This window comes from Maylandia zebra, linkage group LG3 (assembly GCF_041146795.1).
Source record: "Maylandia zebra isolate NMK-2024a linkage group LG3, Mzebra_GT3a, whole genome shotgun sequence".
NCBI lineage: Eukaryota > Metazoa > Chordata > Actinopteri > Cichliformes > Cichlidae > Maylandia > Maylandia zebra.
Genome location: NC_135169.1, coordinates 12,679,557 through 12,702,704, shown reverse-complemented (window position 1 = coordinate 12,702,704; position 23,148 = coordinate 12,679,557). Strand labels below are relative to the sequence as shown.

The following is a 23,148-nucleotide window of genomic DNA, read 5'->3' as shown; positions in this document are numbered from 1 at the left end:
CAGATGTTCATTCAGCAGCGTCTCTCACAGTGAGTCCTGACAGAGTGCAACACTTCACCTCTGACTCTGTCTCACTGACCTGTGAGGGAAACTTCCCTGAGTGGAGAGTGAGGAAGTTCTCTGAGGACGGCCGACTCTCTGACTGTAGGAGAATGACTGGATCCACATGTGACATCAACACATCAAAGTCAGATACTGCAGTGTACTGGTGTGAGTCTGGATCAGGAGAGTTCAGCAGTGCAGTCAACATCACTGTACAGAGTATGTTATTATACATTTACTTCTTGGATTTGAATGATTTAGATGTCACATGAACATTTGTCCCAGCTTTGCTGTATGTGTGTAATTTATCTGGAGAAATAGCGGTTTTTAAATACACAAGATCAGATCTTCATGATGAGCATTTGTACAATCTGTTCTTATTATTGTTTGTCAGCTTTTTCTAAAAGTGTTCACCAGCTGATGTGACTGAAACAATTGTGTGTGATTGTGTCACAGATGATGGTAATGGTCCTATCCTGGTGAGTCCTGTTCATCCTGTGACTGAGGGAGCTTCTGTTAGTCTGACCTGCAGTTTGAGAACACAAAAAATACTTTCCAATGTGTTTTTCTATTACAATGACAAACTTATTCAAAATGATCCCCGAGGGGAGCTGAAGATCTCTGCAGTGTCAAAGTCTGATGAAGGTTTCTACAAGTGTCAGTACTCAGGAAGAGAGTCAGCACAGAGCTGGATGTCAGTTAAAGGTGAGCAGGATCAAAAAATCTTTTATTTTTTTCTGTGATTTATAACAGATGAATTATTTATATTCACGTACCTCATGTACTGCAAATACGAGGTACATGTACATTGTTTCATCAGTAATGTTTAGCATCAGTTTTATTTCTTTATTGAAGTACTTTGTAAACTTCGTTCATCTTATTTTATTAAGTTAAATAATTTATTAAAAATTAGACATTCTCCTTTACAGTAGCTGTGTCCACACCTGAGAGCTCTTCATTTCCTCTTCTGATGATCTTTAGACTAATTCTTGGATTCATGTTTATTTTCCTTCCACTGTTGTTTTGCTGCAGACGGTCCAAAGGTGAGACCTTTTTTTGTTTTTTTATGTTTTTAAAAATTAAAATAAATAAAATTAGAAATTAATTACATTAGTATAAAAGCCATAACCATGTTTAAGCAAAAGTCTTTGTCAACTACGACCCTGAAAACACACACAGCCACAAGGTTGCAGCTGAGCAGCAGCCCTTTTATTAGCCACACACATTGTTGTTTCAGCTACCGAGGCACAGGAAGCAGACACTCCTTGGTGGCTTGCTGCTCACTTCCCTCCTTGCTCGTCACTGTCAACAACATAAAACAGAACCCAAAGTCAATTACCTGGCCAGGCACACCTGTTCCTTGCCCTGCCCCGCGAGCACACTACGTCACCCCTCCTATGCAGCAGGCCAGAGACCTGCTTCATGCGGTGGAGCCACTGCCGCAGGGCATGGCCTGAGCAGAGGGTGAATGGCCGTCCCAGGAGGTAGTAACGAAGGGAGTCGACCACCCACCAGATTGCCAGGCACTCCTCCACTGTGCTGTAGCGGGTCTCCCAGTCCGTGAGCTTCTGGCTGATGTAGAGAGTGGGACGGTCGACTCCCCTTACCTGCTGGGACAAAATGGCCCCCAGCCCTCTGTTCGAGGCATCTGTCTGCAGAATAAAAGGACACCCGCTGCACATGCTCCGCCCAGGTGTTGCTGTAGATGATAACACCATCCAGGTAGGCGGCAGCATATGCAGCGTGCAGCCACAGCACCCACTCCATAAGGTGCTGAAAGGCGGCGGGGGCTCCGAAAAAGCCAACCGAAGTGTGACAAATTGGTACAACCTGTACGGTGTGGAGAAGGCTGTTTTTCCTTAGACTCCACAGACAAGGGAATCTGCCAGTAGCCCTTGGCCAAATCCAGCGTCGTTAAACAACGAGCAGTGCCTAACCTTTCCAGGAGCTCGTCGACCCGGGGCATTGGGTACTAGTGATGGGATTTCCGGCTCTTTTTAGAGAACCGGCTCTTTCAGCTCGGCTCACTAAAAAGAGCCGGCTCTTTCGGCTCCGAACCGGCTCTTGAGGTTGTTTTGTTGCTTTAATTAATTTATTATTAACAACAATATAAAATTATGCACAAAAGGCATTACGTGAATGCACCGTCACGCCAAGCTGCTCTATGAGAGAAGTACGGCCGGGTAGGGGGGAGAACACATCAGCAATGCACTGTTGCAGTGCAGCAACATCCGCTCTCTGGGCCTGTATGAGATGGTCATCACAATGGAGGGAGGTGGGAAGAGCAGCGGTTTCAGCCTCTTTCCATGCTTTAAGGAGGTTGAGGTGGTAAATCTGTGTAGCTCCTCCCCTGTCCAACCGTGCTACCTCATAGTCAACATCCCCCACTCGCCGTGTGACCACAAAGGACCCTCGCCACTTGGCAAGTAATTTGGAGCTGGAGGAAGGGAGCAATACAAGCACTTTGTCTCCTGGTGAAAATTGCCTGAGCCTAGTCCCTCTGTTGTACAGGCTTTGCTGATGCTGCTGGGCCTGGAGCAGATTTTCCCGTGACAACCTCCCCAACCTGTGCAGTTTTGCTCTCAGGTCCAGCACGTATTGAATCTCATTCTTCGCGGGGCTCGACCCTTCCTCCCAGTTTTCCTTAATCAGGTCGAGCACCCCCCCAATTCCTTCAGTGTGTGAGACATGAACGACGTGCCCATGTCAGTATTTCTTTCAGAATACCGACATGGGAGATAACATGGCGAGAGAACACAGGAGCACCTCAGGGATGTGTCCTCTCGCCACTCCTCTACTCCCTCTATACTTCAGACTGTGTGGCCACCCACGGCTCCAACACCATTGTGAAGTTTGCTGACGACACAGTGGTGTTGGGTGCTATCTCCAACAACGATGAGGCGGCCTACATGGATGAAGTGAAGAATCTGGCATCATGGTGCCAGGACAACCACCTCCAGCTGAACGTTGGCAAGACCAAGGAGCTGGCGGTGGACTTCAGAAGGAGTCAGCACAGAGACTACAAGCCCATTATCATCAATGGAGCTCCAGTGGAGAGGGTGCAGTCCTTCAAGTATCTTGGTGTCCACATCTCCTCAGACCTGATATGGGCTGCCCACATTCAGGTCCAGACCAAAAAGGCTAGGCAGTGCCTGTATCACCTACGACAACTGAGGAAGTTCAGGGTCTCTCCAAAGATCCTCAGGATTTTCTATACAGGTGCTGTGGAGAGCATCCTCACACAGAACATGACATCGTGGTTTGGGAACAGCTGTGTGAAGGACCAAAAAGCTCTCCAGAGAGTGATCCGTACAGCAGAACGCTGCTGCAGGATTGCTCTCCCCCCGCTTCAGGACACCTACACCAGGAGATGCCGGACTAGAGCAGCGCAGATACTGAAGGACCCGTCCCATCCTGGCAACAAACTGTTCCAACTTCTGCAATCTGGTAGAAGGTTCCGCATCATCCGGGCAAAGACAGAGAGACTCAAGAGGAGCTTCTATCCCCAAGCCATCCGGGCCCTAAACACACACACCCGCCCTCTCACATCACTATAATTGACTGAGACAGGACTCTCTTCCAGACACTCTAAACCAAGGCACAATGTACATTCCAAATTCCTTTAATTTTAAATATGCTTATATTGTCTATCCTGTAAAATAGTCAGATGTCTATTCATATTAATGTACAGAATTCACCTGCTTGCTGCTACTACTGCACATTCACCCAATGTGTGTGTATATATATATATATATATATATATATATATATATATATATATATATATATATATATATATATATATTTATATATATATATTTATTTATATATATATATTTATATATATAACACCCAGCACGCCCCTGCGGGCGGTTTATCCCTCAAGCTCGGGTCCTCTACCAGAGGCCTGGGAGCTTGAGGGTCCTGCGCAGTATCTTAGCTGTTCCCAGGACTGCGCTCTTCTGGACAGAGATCTCCGATGTTATTCCCGGGATCTGCTGGAGCCACTCGCCTAGCTTGGGAGTCACCGCACCTAGTGCTCCGATTACCACGGGGACCACCGTTACCTTCACCCTCCACATCCTCTCGAGCTCTTCTCTGAGCCCTTGGTATTTCTCCAGCTTCTCGTGTTCCTTCTTCCTGATATTGCTGTCATTCGGAACCGCTACATCGATCACTACGGCCGTCTTCTTCTGTTTATCTACCACCACTATGTCTGGTTGGTTAGCCACCACCATTTTGTCCGTCTGTATCTGGAAGTCCCACAGGATCTTAGCTCGGTCATTCTCCACCACCCTTGGGGGCATCTCCCATTTTGACCTCGGGACTTCCAGGTTATACTCAGCACAGATGTTCCTGTACACTATGCCGGCCACTTGGTTATGGCGTTCCATGTATGTCTTGCCTGCTAGCATCTTGCACCCTGCTGTTATGTGCTGGATTGTCTCTGGGGCATCTTTACACAGCCTGCACCTTGGGTCTTGCCTGGTGTGATAGACCCCAGCCTCTATGGATCTTGTACTCAGAGCTTGTTCTTGTGCTGCCATGATTAGTGCCTCTGTGCTGTCTTTCAGTCCAGCTTTGTCCAGCCACTGGTAGGATTTCTGGATATCAGCCACCTCCTCTATCTGCCGGTGGTATACCGTGAAGGGGCCTGTCCTTCCATGATGGTTCCTCGTCTCCCTCCTCTTTCTTGGGTTTCTGCTGCCTGAGGTATTCACTGAGCACTCGGTCAGTTGGGGCCATCTTCCCAATGTATTCTTGGATGTTCGTTGTCTCATCCTGGACTGTGGTGCTGACACTCACCAGTCCCCGGCCCCCTTCCTTCCGCTTAGCGTACAGCCTCAGGGTGCTGGACTTGGGTGAAACCCTCCATGCATGGTAAGGAGCTTTCTTGTCTTTATGTCAGTGGCTTCTATCTCCTCCTTTGGCCAGCCTATTACCCCAGCAGGGTACCTGATCACGGGCAGGGCGTACGTGTTGATGGCCCGGATCTTGTTCTTACCATTCAGCTGACTCCTCAGGACTTGCCTGACCCTCTGCAGGTACTTGGTGGTTGCAGCTTTTCTAGCGGCCTCTTCATGGTTCCCATTCGCCTGTGGGATCCCCAAGTACTTGTAACTGTCCTCTATGTCTGCAATGTTGCCTTCTGGTAGTTCAATCCCCTCAGTTCTGACTACCTTCCCTCTCTTTGTTACCATCCGACTACACTTCTCCAGTCCGAACGACATTCCAATGTCATTGCTGTATAGCCTGGTAGTGTGGATCAGTGAATCGATGTCTCGTTCACTCTTGGCATACAGCTTGATGTCATCCATGTACAGGAGGTGGCTGACAACTGCTCCGTTCCGTAGTCGGTATCCGTAGCCAGTCTTGTTAATGATCTCACTGAGGGGGTTCAGGCCTATGCAGAACAGCAGTGGGGACAGAGCATCTCCTTGGTAGATCCCGCACTTGATGGTGACTTGTGCTATGGGCTTGGAGTTGGCCTCTAGTGTTGTGCACCACATCCCCATTGAGTTCCTGATGAAGGCTCTTAGGGTCCCATTGATCTTGTACAATTCTAGGCATTCCAGTATCCAGCTGTGGGGCATTGAGTCATAGGCCTTCTTGTAATCAATCCAGGCAGTGCACAGGTTGGTCAGTCTGGTCTTGCAGTCTCGGCTGACTGTTCTGTCTACCAGTAGCTGGTGTTTTGCGCCTCTGGTATTCTTGCCAATTCCTTTCTGTGTCCCGCTCATGTATTGACCCATGTGCCTGTTCATCTTAGCCGATATGATGCCTGACAGGAGCTTCCATGTAGTACTGAGGCAGGTTATTGGTCGGTAGTTGGAGGGGACCGGTCCCTTCTTGGGGTCCTTGGGGATCAGGACCGTCCGACCTTCGGTTAGCCATTCCGGGTGTCTCTCGTTAACTAGCAGCTGGTTCATTTGTGCTGCCAGACGCGCGTGGAGTGCAGTCAGCTTCTTTAGCCAGTAGGCGTGAACCATGTCGGGCCCTGGTGCTGTCTAACTCTTCATACTGGAGACCCTTTCTTGGATATCTGCCACTGTGATGGTTACTGGACCCTGTTCAGGGAGGTCGCTGTGGTCTGCCCTCAGATCCACTAGCCACTGAGCATTGCCGTTATGGGTTGCGTCCTTCTCCCATATGCTCTTCCAGTATTGCTCGGTCTCCAGCCTGGGTGGTGCTGTTCTCTTATTATTATTGTTCCCTTGCCACTGAGAGTACACCTTTGCTGGTTCTGTGGAGAACAGCTGGTTTATTCTCCTGCCTTCTATCTCTCTGGTGTACCTCCTCAAGCGGCTGGCCAAGGCTGTGAGTCTTTGCTTGGCAGTTTCCAAGGCCTCAGGTATGGACAGCTTGCTGTATTTCTTATGCACCTTCTTTGTCGCACCTTTCTGCAACTCCGTTAGTTGGCTAACCTCCCTCCGTGCTATATACTACATATATATATATATATATATATATATATGTTCTTCCTCTACCCCCCCCCCCCCCCCCATTTTTGCACATGTCGAGGAGCGTGTCAGGCTACATTTCACTGTGTGTTATACTTGTATAACTAGGCATGTGACAAATAAAGAACCTTGAACCTTGAACCTGAAACAGTGCCTGCGCCACACTTTTCGCCAAAATGGTGCGCAGCAGCACTGCTTCCAGGTATTGTATTGCATAATCCACCAGGACCAACACAAGGCGATAGCCGCGTGCTCGCCGGTGGAATGGCCCGATGAGATTCATACCAATGCCTTCAAATGGGATCTCCATCAATGGCAATGGGCGGAATGGCGCATTTGGGATGGCTGGCTGGTTAACCAGCTGGCATTCTGGGCACAACACGCACCTGTGGCGCACACCACCCCAAATGCCCGGTCAATAGAATCGGGCCATTATACGCTCCAGAGTGTTCTCGCATCCTAAATGCCTTGCCATGGGGTTTGAATGAGCCTCCTGGAAAATCGTTTCCTGGCAGCTTTGCGACACCAACAACTGGGTAGGGATTTCATTCGTGCGAGTGTTGTGACTCACTCAATAAAGCCGATCATTCCGTAATCGGAAGTGGGGCCATCAATATCTATCACCTGGTCGTAGGCTGAGCCTAGGGTGTCGTCCCAAGACTGCTATAGTGGAAAATCTTCCATGGAGTCTATAACGGGAGGCAGTTGGGCCTCTGTAGAGGTCCCCGCCGCCTCCTTCCCCCCAGAGTCAGTGTCGGTCGACCCCGCGTCACTGCAGACATTACATCAATTTATAGGTTACGATTGCATCTCCACGTATTGCCCCAGGAATCTGTGAAACCCCGGCCAATTTGTGCCCAAAATTAGGGGATGTGACAGGCGCGGACTGACCGCCGCCTTTACTCTAAGTGTTTTGCCCCTAAATTTTAAGAGCAGCGACACTACCGGATACTTGTGAATATCCCCGTGCACACATTTCACCTCCACCCACTCTGCCTCCAGCAATGCCCTGGCCGAACCAGAATTTGGTGAACCAGGGTCTGCATGCAGCCCGTGTCCACCAAAGTGTGGCGTATACCCCCTTGACATCTTACCGGGATGTGGTACGTCCCTCCTGGACCGGGGGCGGGTGCCGGAGCCCCGGCGACGTGGAACACCTGGCCCACTTCCATCAGTCTTATATTACATTTTTAATAAAGGTGCTGCTAATGAGCAGACTCTAAATCAGGATGAAGTTCAGCAGCAAGTGTACTCCCCTCTTCTTCATGGTTAGTTTTTCATGTAGTTTCAAATATTCTGATGCTATTTGCAACAAGACTATACTTAGTAAATCTGCTGCAGCTTTTCATATAAATGTTATTCAATAATATTTGTTTTTAAATTAGGTTCACAGACATGAGCTGACTGATTTTCTCTGACCTGCAGGTGATCTTTGTGTCTATGAGACAGTCAGAAGATGTGAAAACACTGAAAATGGTAAAGTATACACTTTCATTAATATAAAGCTTGTGGAAGCTGAATGATTATACAATAACTGTGTTTAACATGAAAGTCAATAAGATTATTATTTCAGGTCCAGCAGAAGGTGATTTCACCAATGTCACATCCGTGATTCAGCTCAAAGTCATTAGGAAGACAAGTGAGTGCACAAAATTTAAAATTTAAATGCAAAATATACATTGGTAATTATTCTCACTGATAGGTTTTATTTGATGTAACGGTTTTCCAAAACAGTTTTTTATTTTGATGTAATGAAAAAAAAAACAATGCATTTGAACGGGTAAAAACAAAGCTGAAAAGTAAGAAAACAAACAAACAATAAAAAAACAACAACAAAGCTAAAAAGTAAGAAAAAAAAAACATTGAGAAAATAATAGGGAAGGGAGGAAAAACAATTACTAGGAGAGCCACAATGTGTAATTCTCGTCGAGCACTTTATGAATTACAGTCCTGGTCACCTCAGTGACGCAGGCGTCAGTTTCTTGCAGCGTGGCCTCAATGTCGCGGGCGTCTCTGAGTTCAAACAGATATGCCTGGGCAACGCCTCTGACTTGAGCCGCTGGTGGTGAAAAACCCTCTAACCGCAAACTTTGCAATAATGTGTTGGTGAAATGCCCATTCCATAATCTTTTGCAGAGTTCATCATAGTACCTGAAAAAGTAATATTTTTCCAGCGGGAAAAGACAAGAATGTCGTCTCTGCGAGGGGTGGGAGACCTCACATCCTTGACAGACTTCTTGCCAGTGTTTCTGGATTAGCGAGTTAATAAGGTACTTGACAGTTAATTTTGTAAGTTAAAAAACAGTGGTGGGGAGCAGACTCGCCGCCTTGTCGTTGTCCATGGCCGAAGGCTGTCTTGCCGGGGTGGGGATCGATGTCTTCAGGCTCTCGGAAAAGGGCCCGGCATACAGGGTCGCCCAAAGCCCAGAGCGAGGCACCGGAGACTGAAGTGTTGCCGGGGGGTCTGGTCTGGGGATTGCCAACCGAGAGCGGCGAGTTGCAGATGGCTGGGTGAGTTCCAGCCTTGAGGGGATGAGGGCGGCGGCGGAGTATCTGGAAGCATAGTGGCCGGAGACGTTGAGGCTCTGAGGTGGGGTAGCCAGAGCCATCAGTGGACTCGGTGGTGGAGTAGAATCAGCTGGAGATGCAGCAGAGGGGGCTCCGAAGCTATGGTGAGTCATGATTGTTTAGATGATGTGGAGAAGAAACGAACGTTGTGGTTTTTAAAAGGACTGGGAGAGGAGGAGGCGGGGGTGGGGGAGGGGTAAAGGGGCCGGATGAGGGGCGGTGCTATGTAGAACGTGGCGGCGTTTTTCCAACTAGGACCAGTTCAATTGTAGTTTTACTCAGCTTAAAAAGCTCTAATATTTTCCCACTCTTTTCGCCCACCATCTTCAACCAGTCCTGAGTGGGAATTCGAAGCATGGTGTTGAAAACACCAGACTGGGTGTTTGAAAAGTCCAACACAAACTCTTCCGTGTGAGCATCATCGGTTGTATGATGATGCCGACTGGCTCTACAAAACCACCGACAAAATGGCGTGCTTTTAGTCTCCCACTGCGTGTATGTGACTGTTTTTCTCACCATGTTTAAAGGTCGGTGCTGATGGTGTTGCTGGTTGAATGTCGGAAATGCGTGGGCCTCTTTGAAAGCCGGATGCGTCTGCGTCTGCTGGTCCCTGGTTCGCGGTTGCTGCGAACTCGTTTGCCGCAGGCTCTTCTGAACTTCAGGGGTGACGATGAGGGTCAAAACAGCCCAGTCAGAGGAAGTAAAGGCGATCCGTGGTGTTAGCGGGCCAAAACTTTCACCTGCTTTTAGCTCTCTAAGGCTAAAGGCGTAGCCCCAAAACCCGCCGGAGCTGAGATGGAATCTCTCCTCCATTGGATTAGCATGGGCTGGCTGAACCCTACAAAGATGCAATTGTGTGAGTTCTGTTGGCATGGCGGAGGCTCTGTAGCTAGTTACTGGGGTCTGAGAGACCACAGTGAGGTTGGCAGGTCTGGTGTCCATGTTGTTTTAAGAAAAAGAGAGAAAAGTCTTTTTTTTCTGGGAGAAAAAAAAGAGTTAAATTTAAGATTATTTATCCTGAACGAGAGCAAGAGATTGCACCTATCGCAGATAAGGTAAATCAGACCTGTATCCGATTGGCTAACCAGGGTGCGGCGGTAGCCGCCCACTTGTTATGTGATTGGCAGCGGGGCGAAGTTAGGCACGCCTCGGAGGCGGAGTTGGTCTCCCTCTTTGAACGAAGAGCCAGAATCATTAAGGAGCAGATACAGAGCGAGTAACAAGGGGAAAAAATTGTGCGCTGGCTGTGGCTTGGTGCGAGTAAGAGGGACGGAGAACTTAGGCTGTGCGCTGAATTTGGGACGGAGCTAGTAAGAGGGCTGGTTTGAAGAAAAAAGACTAAGGATTTTTTTCAGGAGTATTGCCTGTTATCGAATATAAGGTTTTGGGAATAGAGGGTTCCCTAACAAGTTATTCTAGGAGTTTTTTGTTGCGCGTATTTGGATAAAAACACGGAGGTTTTTTTCAGGTTTCCTGCTTGTTTGCCTAAGGGTTGGGTGGGAGCCGCGGTGCGCTGAATTTGAGAAAAAAGACTAAGGATTTTTTAAGGGTTTGGGGAATAGAGTGGGAGTGCCTATCGAGTTATTCTAGGTTTTTTTTGTTGTTGTACATTTTTTGGAGAAAGACGGAGGATTTTTCAGGAGGTTTTTGCTGGGAGCCGCAGTGCGCTTATGCTTGGGGTAGTTTTTCGGGGATCGTGAGAGTTTTTTGCCACTCGGACTTTGATTCTAAATCTCCTTGTTCGGATTAAACAAATGCAAATAAATTGAAATAAAGTTTTCCAACAAGGCATGCAACCTGTATCTCCCGGCATACTGAACTAGGGCTGCCACAAACGATTGTTTTGATAGTCACCGATTATTTTTGCAATTAGTCGACTAATCAGATCATGCATCCATTGGACGTAAAATGTACAGCTTATTGCACCGGCATACATCTGCTCTTATATAACTATCATTAGCTTACAGCTTTAAGTGTTTAAGGTATGTGCTAACTAAAAATAAAGACAAGATGATAGTTTATTAAATTTTAATGAAATTTGCAGATTGTTTCGGTGAGTTTAATAAACTCCTTGCTATCTAAAATATAACGGGACACCGGAGTATATTCTCGAGCATCTCACACTTCTGATAATCAGTTGTCTGCTTGACGTTTATTCAGCTGTGTAAAAACTATAACTTTAATCTCAGCCAAACCGATTTACTCAGGAATAAATAAAATCCTAAAAAAAAAGCCAAACAATAACATTTTAAGTTATCTAAGTGACTTATATATATGTTTAACCTGAGTAGCGAAAGACGGCGGTAGGTTTGAAAACGATTTGCCCGGAGTCCGGGGTTCTCACCGGCTCTAGTGAGCTTTGCCCCCGGCTAGCTATTGAGCTAGCGGGTAACAGACGTCGGAGCGCTTTTGAAAATATGTGGTGTCTTGATAAACTGAGCAGATATTTGAGGTTTACACAGTTACATTCTTGCCTGAAAATATGTTAAATGTTTATTTTGTGACCCAGAAAGAATAATAAGAGTAATATTAAAACTAACTAGCTGCCGCCATTGTTGGAAACTGAGCTGGGCTGCGCTATGAATTCTGGGACACAGCTTCTTCTTCTTCTGGGTTTAACGGCAGCTGGCATCCTTGTACATACAGTGCTGCCATCTTCTGTTTCAGTCCGTTATTATACTCTTAAATCCTACTACTTATTCCTGCGTCTTTTGTGATCTTACAAAGCTTCAAACGACGCGTCGACTATTAAATCAGTCGTCGGCGATTTTGATAGTCGACGTAATTGTGACTAGTCGACTAATCTTGGCAGCCCTATACTGAACGTTACAAAAGCACAAGTTTAACTAAGCACTTTTACTCTGGTTTAAGACATTTTCACACACACACAAGCACGGACCCTGACACAGGCGCGCGCATGAGCGCGCACAGACACACAGGCGCGGAGCGCGCACGCGCGTGCACATGCACTGACCCACCACCAGATGGCGTTTTTTAAGCATAAAAAGTAAAAAACTTTTTAATGGCTTAAAATTAAAGAATGCTATTTGATATAAAAGCTTTATTTTTTAATAATCAAATTATTTTTTTTATTTTTTTGGAAATAATGAGTTATGAACTACCATAATTTGCTGAATATCATAATTTGCTGAATATCATAATTATATTAATATCCAGAGGTGGGTAGTAACGAGTTACATTTACTCCGTTACATTTACTTGAGTACGTTTTTGAAAAAAATTTACTTTTAAAGTACCTTTTTTGCACGATACTTTTTACTTTTACTTGAGTACATTTGTGAAGAAGAAACGGTACTTTTACTCCGCTACATTTGCAAAATTCGACTCGTTACTTTTAAAAAAATGATTAGTTTAACACATTAGATAACATGCCGCCAGTGGAGTTTCCGGTAACTTTTTTACCAATCAGATGTGGCTATGCAGTCACATGACCAGTTTGAAACTGTGCCGGGCAGAGCAGCCCAAACGTTTCAAAGAAGAAACATGAAAACATGGCAGAGCCAATTGTCTACGCTAGAGCTGAAAAGGATGAACACCCTTGGCCTCATATACAAAGAATGTTTCGCATAAAAGCAGTACAAAAGAACAGCTATGTCTTCAGTGTCGGTGTCTTCAGTGAGAGCCAAAACAACAACTTTTCAGCGTGAAACAACTCAACTCATGTAACCTGAGGAAGCGGTAAGTTTTCTCTAAATATCTTTTTAGCTGTAGTTAGCTGGATGTCAGTCTTATGTTACAGCAGCTGTGTTGAGCTCGAGCTGCGAGTCATATTTTCGGCGCTACGTTGTAGTGAGACAAATTTGTGGGGTTTTTGTGCAGCTTCGGCTGTCCTTTTAACTGCTCGCTGGTTAGCTAGCGTGAGCTATAAGCTAACAGCTCGCCTAGTTAATGACGCTGGAGTTCCACGCGCATGCAAACAGCTCGTCTCTACTGCTTTAACTGTTAAAACAGAAGGCAATACTGCGGCTAGCAGGATTTATTATGTGAAAAAGCAGCTTGTTTAGTTTAAACAGTCTGCATTAAGCTGGGCAAACACTGTGCGATTTTTTTCAGTCTCGTTATTCAGCTCCTGCTCAAACTGTACAATTGAATCGCAGGGGTTAGAAATTCATAGGTCACGATGCAGGGTCTCACACTATACGGCCTGATGCTCTGATGCGACCTGAGTGCTCAAACTGTGCGTCCATAACATGAAGCTTATCATACAAAATCTGTCTCTCGCTCTCCCTCTCTCTGTCTTACAGACACACACACACACACCATCAACTTTGCTAAATTACTAATGGAAAACATTGACCAGGCAGCTGCAATTGAGCAGCAATGTCCATCCAACTCTTTTCATGGTTGTTGTAGTCGTCACAATTTTGTGAGGCCACATTGCAAAGCCTCGGATACAGAAGCGTAGAGCTGCCACCCAGCCAAAAGAAAAATAGAAAAGTGAAAAGTTCTAACAATATACTTTTCATGTTTGTACAATATACTATCATGTTAGTACAATATACCTTTCACGTTTGAACAATATAATATCACGTTATTACAATATACATAATTATCATGTTCGTACAATATAAATATTATATAGGCTACATCGCAGCTCCAGTCACGGCTTCCATCAATGTCTTTCTCATCTTTTCCCAGAGTAACAGCCAAACAGGAGGATCTATTGGCTAGCACTGCTTAGCCTTGCATGCATTCTTATTTTGAACTTAATCTGGAATTCATTGCAAACTGTTTGTGCGGGATATGAATGACAGAATTTTGTTTTTCTACAAGAGTTAGTAAAAAACATCTCCAGTGTGATCAAATCTTCTTGCTAAACATCTGCAGCTTAGCAGTGTATACAGCACTATAATGACCAGACCTAATTCTTTTGAAAACCATACATCTTTCCACAGGTCTCAACTTCATCAGACATTACCTAGACTCAGAGCTGGATGATGCCAGCACAAACAGCAGCCTAACCGACTAAGATGATGGATCCATGGGGTCAGGAAAGCCAGAAGCAGGGGAACTGGAGAGGTACCTTTCATGTCCATTCACTGGAGGTGTGGATCTATTGCATGGCGTTCCTCATATCAAGAAGCTGTTGATCAAAATCAATACAGCTCTTCCTGCATCTGTAGCTTGTGAAGGACTTCTCAGTCATGCAGGACTCCTGTTCACTGCTGAACAGTTACAGCTTCACAGCAAGAACCTTGAGAGCAAACTGCTGCTGAAGCTTAACCATCACTTCACTAAGTGAAGAAATGGCACATTTTTGCTAAATATGCAGAAATAAATGTACACCCATACAATTTATGGTAAACTGAGCTGCCTTGTATGTACATATGTTAAAGTTGCCTCATTGTAATGTTTTCTCTGAGGCTGCTGTGTCATTTGGAGCAAAAATGAATATAAAGTTTACAGCATATCTTGTCACTGGAAATTGTTTGCACTGTTTATATATTTATATTATTTACTGTAGGTATTGGTGAAAAAAGCTTGATGTTGTGAAAAACTGAAATCTGGAAAAAATTTTCTTGATCTTTTTACATATATTCCTTTTAAAAATACTAAAATTTGAATATTTATTTATTTTTGTTTGTCTGATAGCATTTATTTATAAAATAAATCAGACATTTCAAACAGTTACTCGCTACTTGAGTAGTCTTTTCACCAAGTACTTTTTTACTCTTACTTGAGTAACATTTTTGAAGACTACTTTTCACTTTTACTTGAATAATAATATTTTAAAGTAATGCTACTCTTACTTGAGTACAATTTTTGGATACTCGACCCACCTCTGTTAATATCATAATTTTATTTATATAATATTTTTATGAATATCATATTTTTATTACTTCCTTTATTACCCCTGAGCTCACGGATAATTTATTGGGACCATAAATCACTCGGTTTGACATAAGGGGTATAATATCACTCTGTCTCAGACTTAAGAGTCACTACCCCCATTCATTTCCCCCACATCATATTCACTGGTTGCCCACAAGTGCTCCGAGATATCCAGCAGTTCTGGAGAGTCTGGGTTCCACCTGCTAAATACAGAGAGGATTTTTTTTTTGTTAGCAGCTGCACAGTTCACAAAACACTAATGTTTAGTGTCAGATGCTTACTAAACACCTCATTGCAATGTTTCATCACTGGAATGTGAGTTTCTTCCCCAGGTCTGTACTGTTGCACTCAGTTTAGTCACAGACCCAATCATGTTATTTAGCTTTTAAAATAAAAATATGTGAGATGCTGTCACGTATTTGACTTGACAAAGCAAGTTCAGGTGTGTGTTTATGTCTAGGTGCAAGCTTCACATACATCAGAAACAGGAACCACATTTAACCCTTTGCAACATTCTACTCACTTGTGTTACAATCAAATGATCTTTCCCTAATCTAATAACAATCAACTAATTTACATATCAATTCTCATCCCACTAAGTTGACAGGACAAGATGATAATAGCTGGTCTGCAATCTTTAATCAGTCCCACATCATATTTAGACTTGACAGGCCATCGGGCACCTCTGTGAGCAGTGGATAAGAGGAGTCTGCACGGGGTGGCCTGCACTAAATAAGGATCAACAGTGGGATCCACCAGTTCAACTGAGTGAACATAGTGAACAGTATAACAATAGACATAACTGTTTTATAAGCATTCAATTTTTAGGGAGAACAACACTTTTGGGTCCTCCCTGACCTGCCAATCGCAAGATCTGTTACAATTGTGTACAGATCTGCCCAGGTCTTCCCACCTGTAGTCAGTGGACCTAGCAGGGGAAATGTGTGGGGTGGATGCATCCATTGTAAACAACCTTTTGTTCTTTAGTGAGTGAAATCGCAAGCGCAGCAAATGTAAAGCTCTAAAATAAGCATTTCACTGTTAGTTTATCATTTTCAACTCTGTACCACTCCTTCTCATGTCTCACATCAGGGCCCTGCGAAGCACAGTGAGAAGTGCAGTGCAGGCTGTCAGCAGCCAAAACAGGCATCTGGAGGCATGCAGTCACGTGCTGTTTATAAAAAAGCAAAAACAAAAACAACAAACAAACAAACAAAAAAAAACTTTCAGTGAGTGGCCCTGCCCCCAGCTTCCATGCATACACGAAGGCAGGGGTCACAGGGCTGTATTTAACCATTGCATAGTCACATTCTGACTGTGTGATTGTAATGCCATCATGGCAGGAGATCAAATTTATGCTTAATTTACACATTAAGTAAATTTACTGGACATGAGTCTGACCATGGAAAACTGTTTTAACTTTTGGCCCTGTCCGTCAATACAGGACAGGGGAATGGTGAAATTTTCCCTTTGAACATGCCCTGTTGCAGAGACAGAGTGGGAGTACCTTCTAACGTTGGCTGGAATTTCAGGGAGGGTGAGAACATAACACAGAGTGGCTCCGGAGTCTACAAGAAATTCCACCTTCTCACCACACACAGACATTCCATGCATAGGCAGAGATTTATAAGCTTAAATGTACATATGCGCCCTTTGGATTGCATGAAATGCGTTCAATGTGTATGTGTGGAGCATTTTGCGTATCAGCATGAGTACTTGTTAGCAAAGCATTCTTCATTGCATCAGCATGTGTGTGTGTGTGTGCGCATCACTTCATCCTGAGTCAGTGTGTGTGTGTGTGTTCGTGTTTTTGCATCACTTCCCTGTTCTGATGTCTTGGGCAAACCACGGCCTGAAGCGCCCCCTGGGGTCCTGCCCTCCTCCTTTCAGTTTGCTTACGACCACTGCTGCTGCTGGTCACTGCACCGTCCACCCTGGTTCTGACCCAGATTGGGGCAGTCCTTTCTCCAGTGTCCATTCTGGCTGCAGGTGAAACATGCATCTTGATCTGCGTTTTGTCTCTTCTGCAGTGGCTTTTGACCTCGATTGCTCCTTCTGCTCCTGCCACGCCACCCCATGCTGGTTTGCCACGGCCTTGTATAGTGTTAATGCAGCGTTGCAGAGGTCAGCATTCTGATGCTCTGCCTCTCTTTTGGGCTTGACGTCACAGCTCTTTCAGCTGAGGCCTGTCTGGGGATCTCCTCCCGTGTAGTGAGAGGAGGCCTTGGGTTCAGCGCCCTCCGTCTCCGCTGGGTGAGGTGCCCCTCCTGCAGCTCTGTTGGGGTTTTCGGGTTGTTGTGGTGGGTCCAGCTGCTGCAGCGGTGGGTCAGGGTCACGTCAAAGGGGGTCGAGGGGAGAGCAGGAGTCCAGGTCAGCTTCGGCTTTCTGTGATGGGGCATGAGCACAGAAAAAAAGGGTAGAGGTGCGTGAACAGGAAAATGATGTGTTGTGTGCTGTGTTATACAGAGGCGGGAGGGGCGCTGACACGGGTTCTGTGTCAGCTTTCTCCCTCTCTCCTCCTTTCTCACCTTTTTTTTTCGAAACTGCATTTGTAGGTTAATACACTCTCTGCTTATTTGTGTGTGCGCATTGTTTCACCTTGCTGTTTTTTAATGGTGACGTGGGCAAACCACAGCCTACAGCTCAATCCAGAGTCCCTTCCTCCCTTCCACCTTCAGTCCTTTGGCTAGGGGTTTGTGATGAGGACAGTCTCTCCTAAAATGTCCCTCCTTTCCACAGCTGTAGCACTTTCCTCGGCCACCTTCAGGCACCCACACCCTGGCCCTGACCCCACCTCGCCGTCCTCTGCCTCTTCCCCTCCTCTCTCGTTGGCCTGTGCTTCCTCTCAGCACGTGGTGGGGGTCAGCACTTTGTTTTCCCTTTTTTTGTTTTCTTTGCGCCTCCCCTCTCTGGCTGTAAAATCTATTGGCATCAGCTGGTTCACCTCTGCGCTGTTTGCAGGCGTATAAAGCTGGCCAGAGACGGTTGTTCAGCATTTTCATGGCATATGTGTTCTCCTCCTTGGGGTGAGGTTGAGGTGGGGGTCTTTGGTGGTTACACAACAGCAGTTGGGCTTGTTTTTGGAGGGACCACGCTCAGTTCTGGAGCTGTTATTCTTGCCGCGGTGGTTTTGGTTGCCGGGGAGGACGGGACTCCAGATCGGAGTGGCTATCATTGCTGCTTCTGCAAAATGACATAAAAAAAAACAAGGTAGTGAATCATGGCTTGTATGTGTGTGTAGTGGAGCTGCAGACTTAACAGGGCCTGTCTCCTATCCATTTCCTTTTTCTCCCCAAAAAGGCATCTCCTTAAAAGCTGCTTTTCTCTCGTGTCTCTCTGCTTCCTCCATAACACATCTCTTTTCATCATTCATCCTTAGCACACCAGCCAATTTAGCCCCTTTCTTTGTCAACATTTCTTTTTCTTTCTCACAACTTACTTCATGCCTTCTACATTTTATTTATCATCGAGTCAAAGATTTAGTTCTTTCCTTGGCCACCCGGTGGAGCGTGTGTCACAGTCCACGCCCCGGCCCTTAACTCAGCTGTGCCGACTGTCTCGGAGGATCCGGATCCCATGTTACTGGCTTAAGCGTCCTTAGCGAGGCTAGGCCTAGAACTTCCCCGTGAAATATCACGGAGGAGCACCCCGTCTCACCCATCCTTGGGCCTGACCAAACAGAGAACTTAAGTGACTTACAGTGGGGCAAAAAAGTATTTAGTCAGCCACCGATTGTGCAAGTTCCCCCACTTAAAATGATGACAGAGGTCAGTAATTTGCACCAGAGGTACACTTCAACTGTGAGAGACAGAATGTGAAAAAAAAAATCCATGAATTCACATGGTAGGATTTGTAAAGCATTTATTCGTAAATCAGGGTGGAAAATAAGTATTTGGTCACCTCAAACAAGGAAAATCTCTGGCTCTCACAGACCTGTAACGTCTTCTCTAAGAAGCTTTTCTGTCCCCCACTCGTTACCTGTATGAATGGCACCTGTTTGAACTCATCATCTGTATAAAAGACACCTGTCCACAGCCTCAAACAGTCAGACTCCAAACTCCGCCATGGCCAGGACCAAAGAGCTTTCGAAGGACACCAGGAAAAGTATTGTAGACCTGCACCAGACTGGGAAGAGTGAATCTACAATAGGCAAGCAGCTTGGTGTGAAAAAATCAACTGTGGGAGCAATCATCAGAAAATGGAAGACATACACGACCACTGATAATCTCCCTCGATCTGGGGCTCCACACAAGATCTCATCCTGTGGGGTCAAAATGATCATGAGAACGGTGAGCAAAGATCCCAGAACCACACGGGGGGACCTGGTGAATGACCTGCAGAGAGCTGGGACCAAAGTAACAAAGGTCACCATCAGTAACACACTACAACGGCAGGGAATCAAATCCCGCAGTGCCAGACGTGTTCCGCTGCTGAAGCCAGTGCATGTCCAGGCCCGTCTGAAGTTTGCCAGAGAGCACATGGATGATACAGCAGAGGATTGGGAGAATGTCATGTGGTCAGATGAAACCAAAGTAGAACTTTTTGGTATAAACTCAACTCGTGGTGTTTGGAGGAAGAAGAATACTGAGTTGCATCCCAAGAACACCATACCTACTGTGAAGCATGGGGGTGGAAACATCATGCTATGGGGCTGTTTTTCTGCCAAGGGGACAGGACGACTGATCCGTGTTAAGGACAGAATGAATGGGGCCATGTATCGTGAGATTTTGAGCCAAAACCTCCTTCCATCAGTGAGAACTTTGAAGATGAAACGAGGCTGGGTCTTCCAACATGACAATGATCCAAAACACACCGCCCGGGCAACAAAAGAGTGGCTCCGTAAGAAGCATTTGAAAGCCCTGAAGTGGCCTAGCCAGTCTCCAGACCTCAACCCCATAGAAAATCTGTGGCGGGAGTTGAAAGTCCGTGTTGCTCGGCGACAGCCCCAAAACATCACTGCTCTCGAGAAGATCTGCATGGAGGAATGGGCCAAAATACCAGCTACTGTGTGTGCAAACCTGGTAAAGACCTATAGTAAACGTTTGACCTCTGTTATTGCCAACAAAGGTTATGTTACAAAGTATTGAGTTGTATTTTTGTTATTGACCAAATACTTATTTTCCACCCTGATTTACGAATAAATTCTTTACAAATCCTACCATGTGGATTCATGGATTTTTTTTTTCACATTCTGTCTCTCACAGTTGAAGTGTACCTCTGGTGCAAATTACTGACCTCTGTCATCATTTTAAGTGGGGGAACTTGCACAATCGGTGGCTGACTAAATACTTTTTTGCCCCACTGTATATATATATACACAAAATACTATAGGCTGGACACAGCTCACCGGTGCAGATTCTTTTGGATGATCTCGGTGTGTCGCTGAGGACTCGCCCCACAGCTCCCCCTTTTTGAAGCTTTGGTGGGACCGAGGATTGACTCTTTCCCTCGGCGTGATCAGCCGTCTTTGGGGTCGTTCCTCAGCGCCCACACTCGGAGCATCCTGTTCATGATGCCAAGCTTGTTGTGGAATTTTGTAAATAAAGTCTGCAACACGGAAAGAGCTGTGGTCAAACTATTTATTACTGCGCGCAGGAGAGCCAACACACACATCAAACATTACAGTTCACAGTCATCCCAGCTCTGCCCCTGGGACGTCTCAGCTCCTCTTTTATACCCCCCCCCCCCCCACACACACACACACACACACACACACACACACACACACACACAACTCTCTGTATCTTTTAGTTACAACAGGTTTCTGTCCCACGGGCTGTTGCTGGGCAGATAGCAACTCCCACTGTCTTTTCCCAGGAAGCTCCTGGAACCTGTCATCTTGGGAGTTTCATCCTTCTACGCCCTAACAGTTCAAGGTTCAAGGTTCAAGGTTCTTTATTTGTCACATGCATAGTTATACAAGTATAACACACAGTGAAATGAATAGACATCTGACAGTTATAGACAGTTAGCAGATAACATAGTGAAACATCATTAAGCAAAGCTAAGCAGTTTTTTTACGAGGTCATACTGACACACACACACACACACACACACACACACACACACACACACACACACACACACACACACACACACACACACACTTTATCTAAGCATACAAAAAGGTTATACCAAATCCTACAGTGAGATTCTAAACACATAAATCCAAATGTGAGGATAAGCTAGAATTTTTCCATAACCCCAAGAAAATCAAAGGTGAGCAAAGTCTGCCATCATCTCCACTGAATATTGTTCAACATGTTTATCTGCTCTTAAAATGTAAATCTGTTTATTTTACAGTTTATATTTATGTATGCGTAAGTACTCATTACATGGTTAATAAAATCGATCATACTTTTTATCTTTGCACTAGTGGAGACATCAAGTATCCTCCTGGTTAATGATATTATTGTTCTCAATGATCTTCTCTTCATTCACAGGAAAATCAAGTCCTGCAGCTGATGCAGCAGTTTATTCTGAAGTCACATCAGGAAGCTCTCTCAGTAATTCTGCTGCCATGCAGGCTGATTTATTCTTCACATTATTAAATGTCTTCAGCTCATAATATCTTTACATGTTGGAAATCACTTTGTCTTTTTGTGCTTGTCTTACAGGTCAGTGAGGAGAGCTGTAGCAGCAAAGCCAAGAAGAAGCTTTTTATGAAGCCACTCTTGCTCCTCTGCTGCCCAAATATCAGACATGCTCAGCTTTATGTACAGTTACAATATTCAATCATAATATAATATAGACATATTGCTCTCTTTTAGTATCAAACAAATGCAGGTGTATTAGGTATTAATATTCATGCTCTTTATATTCAGTTTTTTCATAAAGATTTTGTAATAAACCTTGAATGTATCTAACATGTTCCAACAGCAGTGAGAACAAAGTGTGAAATATGTGATCTTTAGTATCTGACAGCACAACTTAAAGTCAGTGTTTGCAGTGTTTCACAAGTAAATACTGATATGGGCAACAACAAATACTTTAACTGTGTTTGTCCAAAGATCTCGTACATTATATAAATAAGAATTATATCATAGGCAGTGAATATATTTGAATGTATTTCATGTATATTTTTGTGTTTCTGATCATTAATAAGGTAGAAATAAAATCTTTTTACATTGAAACATTTTGTTTGATTTTCGTTTCCTGTATGAGATTATCCACAAACTAATAACACAACCACTTAAACAATTTGTATCAACATTGTCATGGAAACCTGAAATAAACAGGTGTGAGTATTATCTGCAAAGGGGTCACTAACAGTACAGAGCATGACAGCAGTCTGCATGTATCTGACACAGACGACTGTGAAGTAGAACATTTACAGAGAGAAGCTCTCTGTGTGCTGCTGTCACAGGATGCAGTTAAAGGAAAAGATAACTTGTACATGTGATATAACTTGTACACACACACACACACATATATATATATATATATATATATATATATATATATATATATATGCAAGTCTCAAGTAAAAGTCCAAGTAAAGTCACAAGTCTGAAATTTTGAATTTCGAGTCTTTAAAAAAAAAAAAAAAAAAAAAGCATGTTGCAGTTATATGCCAAATGTAAATATTAGACCATTTAATTTTTAAATCTGTGTTTTTCTCAACACATGACAAAATAGTGAACTTAGAAAATATACACAAATTGTGAAATTGCACCTCTTTAAAATGCAGCTCAATTAAACCTAGCTCCAAGAATAATTTTCACCGACAGTTCTGAGATAAGCTGCATGTTATTCTTGGATGCGGTTGTAGGACCGGCTTTAAAATCGCATGACAAAAATATCATACATAAATAAATGATATTTTTTTAAAAATATCATTTAAAAAAAAAACTGCATCACCAACGTAGCCTGGAAAACATTTGCTAGTTAGATGAAGTCAGCTATCTCATCGTAGCATATTTATATGCATATTTATAATTATACGGTTCTTGGAGTGAGTGCATACACTCATGAAGTTTAGTAACTTCCGGTCACTGCAACAAGCCCAGGTACAGTTTACCGACGGATGGGTACAGGACCTTGAAATGCATCGTGTAGAAAGTAAAGACCATCGTACGTATCATAAATTTACCAGTCTCACAAATCGTCGTCATAAATACACATTCGTTAACCGTTTATTAATAGGACCTTTGAGCTCAATGGTAATTAATTAGCCGTGGAAATAATTTCTGGTAGCATCACAGAAATGTAGCAGTGACAATAAT

At 44.6% G+C, this 23,148-nt stretch overlaps 2 protein-coding genes across 2 annotated transcripts in view; both read left to right on the top strand.

The window, feature by feature from the left end:
- LOC112429839 (uncharacterized) overlaps positions 1-23,148 on the top strand; it is a 173,038-nt gene that overhangs the window by 137,330 nt on the left and 12,560 nt on the right. The gene's annotated exons all lie outside the window — the stretch shown is intronic.
- Positions 16-22,023, top strand: LOC106674835 (uncharacterized). The gene is made up of 7 exons (XM_076879633.1): positions 16-261; positions 499-747; positions 972-1,085; positions 7,929-7,979; positions 8,077-8,142; positions 21,367-21,429; positions 21,541-22,023. Exons 1-7 carry the CDS (start codon positions 153-155, stop codon positions 21,546-21,548), a joined length of 660 nt encoding a protein of 219 aa, XP_076735748.1. The 5' UTR covers positions 16-152; the 3' UTR covers positions 21,549-22,023.

Bases quoted from the DNA above. Each gene is read 5' to 3' on its own strand.
- LOC106674835 (XM_076879633.1), top strand. From the start codon at position 153: ATGACTGGATCCACATGTGACATCAACACATCAAAGTCAGATACTGCA. The intron at 748-971 runs GTGAGCAGGATC...TCTCCTTTACAG, and splicing joins GAGCTGGATGTCAGTTAAAG to TAGCTGTGTCCACACCTGAG. The intron at 8,143-21,366 runs GTGAGTGCACAA...CTTCATTCACAG, and splicing joins CAAAGTCATTAGGAAGACAA to GAAAATCAAGTCCTGCAGCT.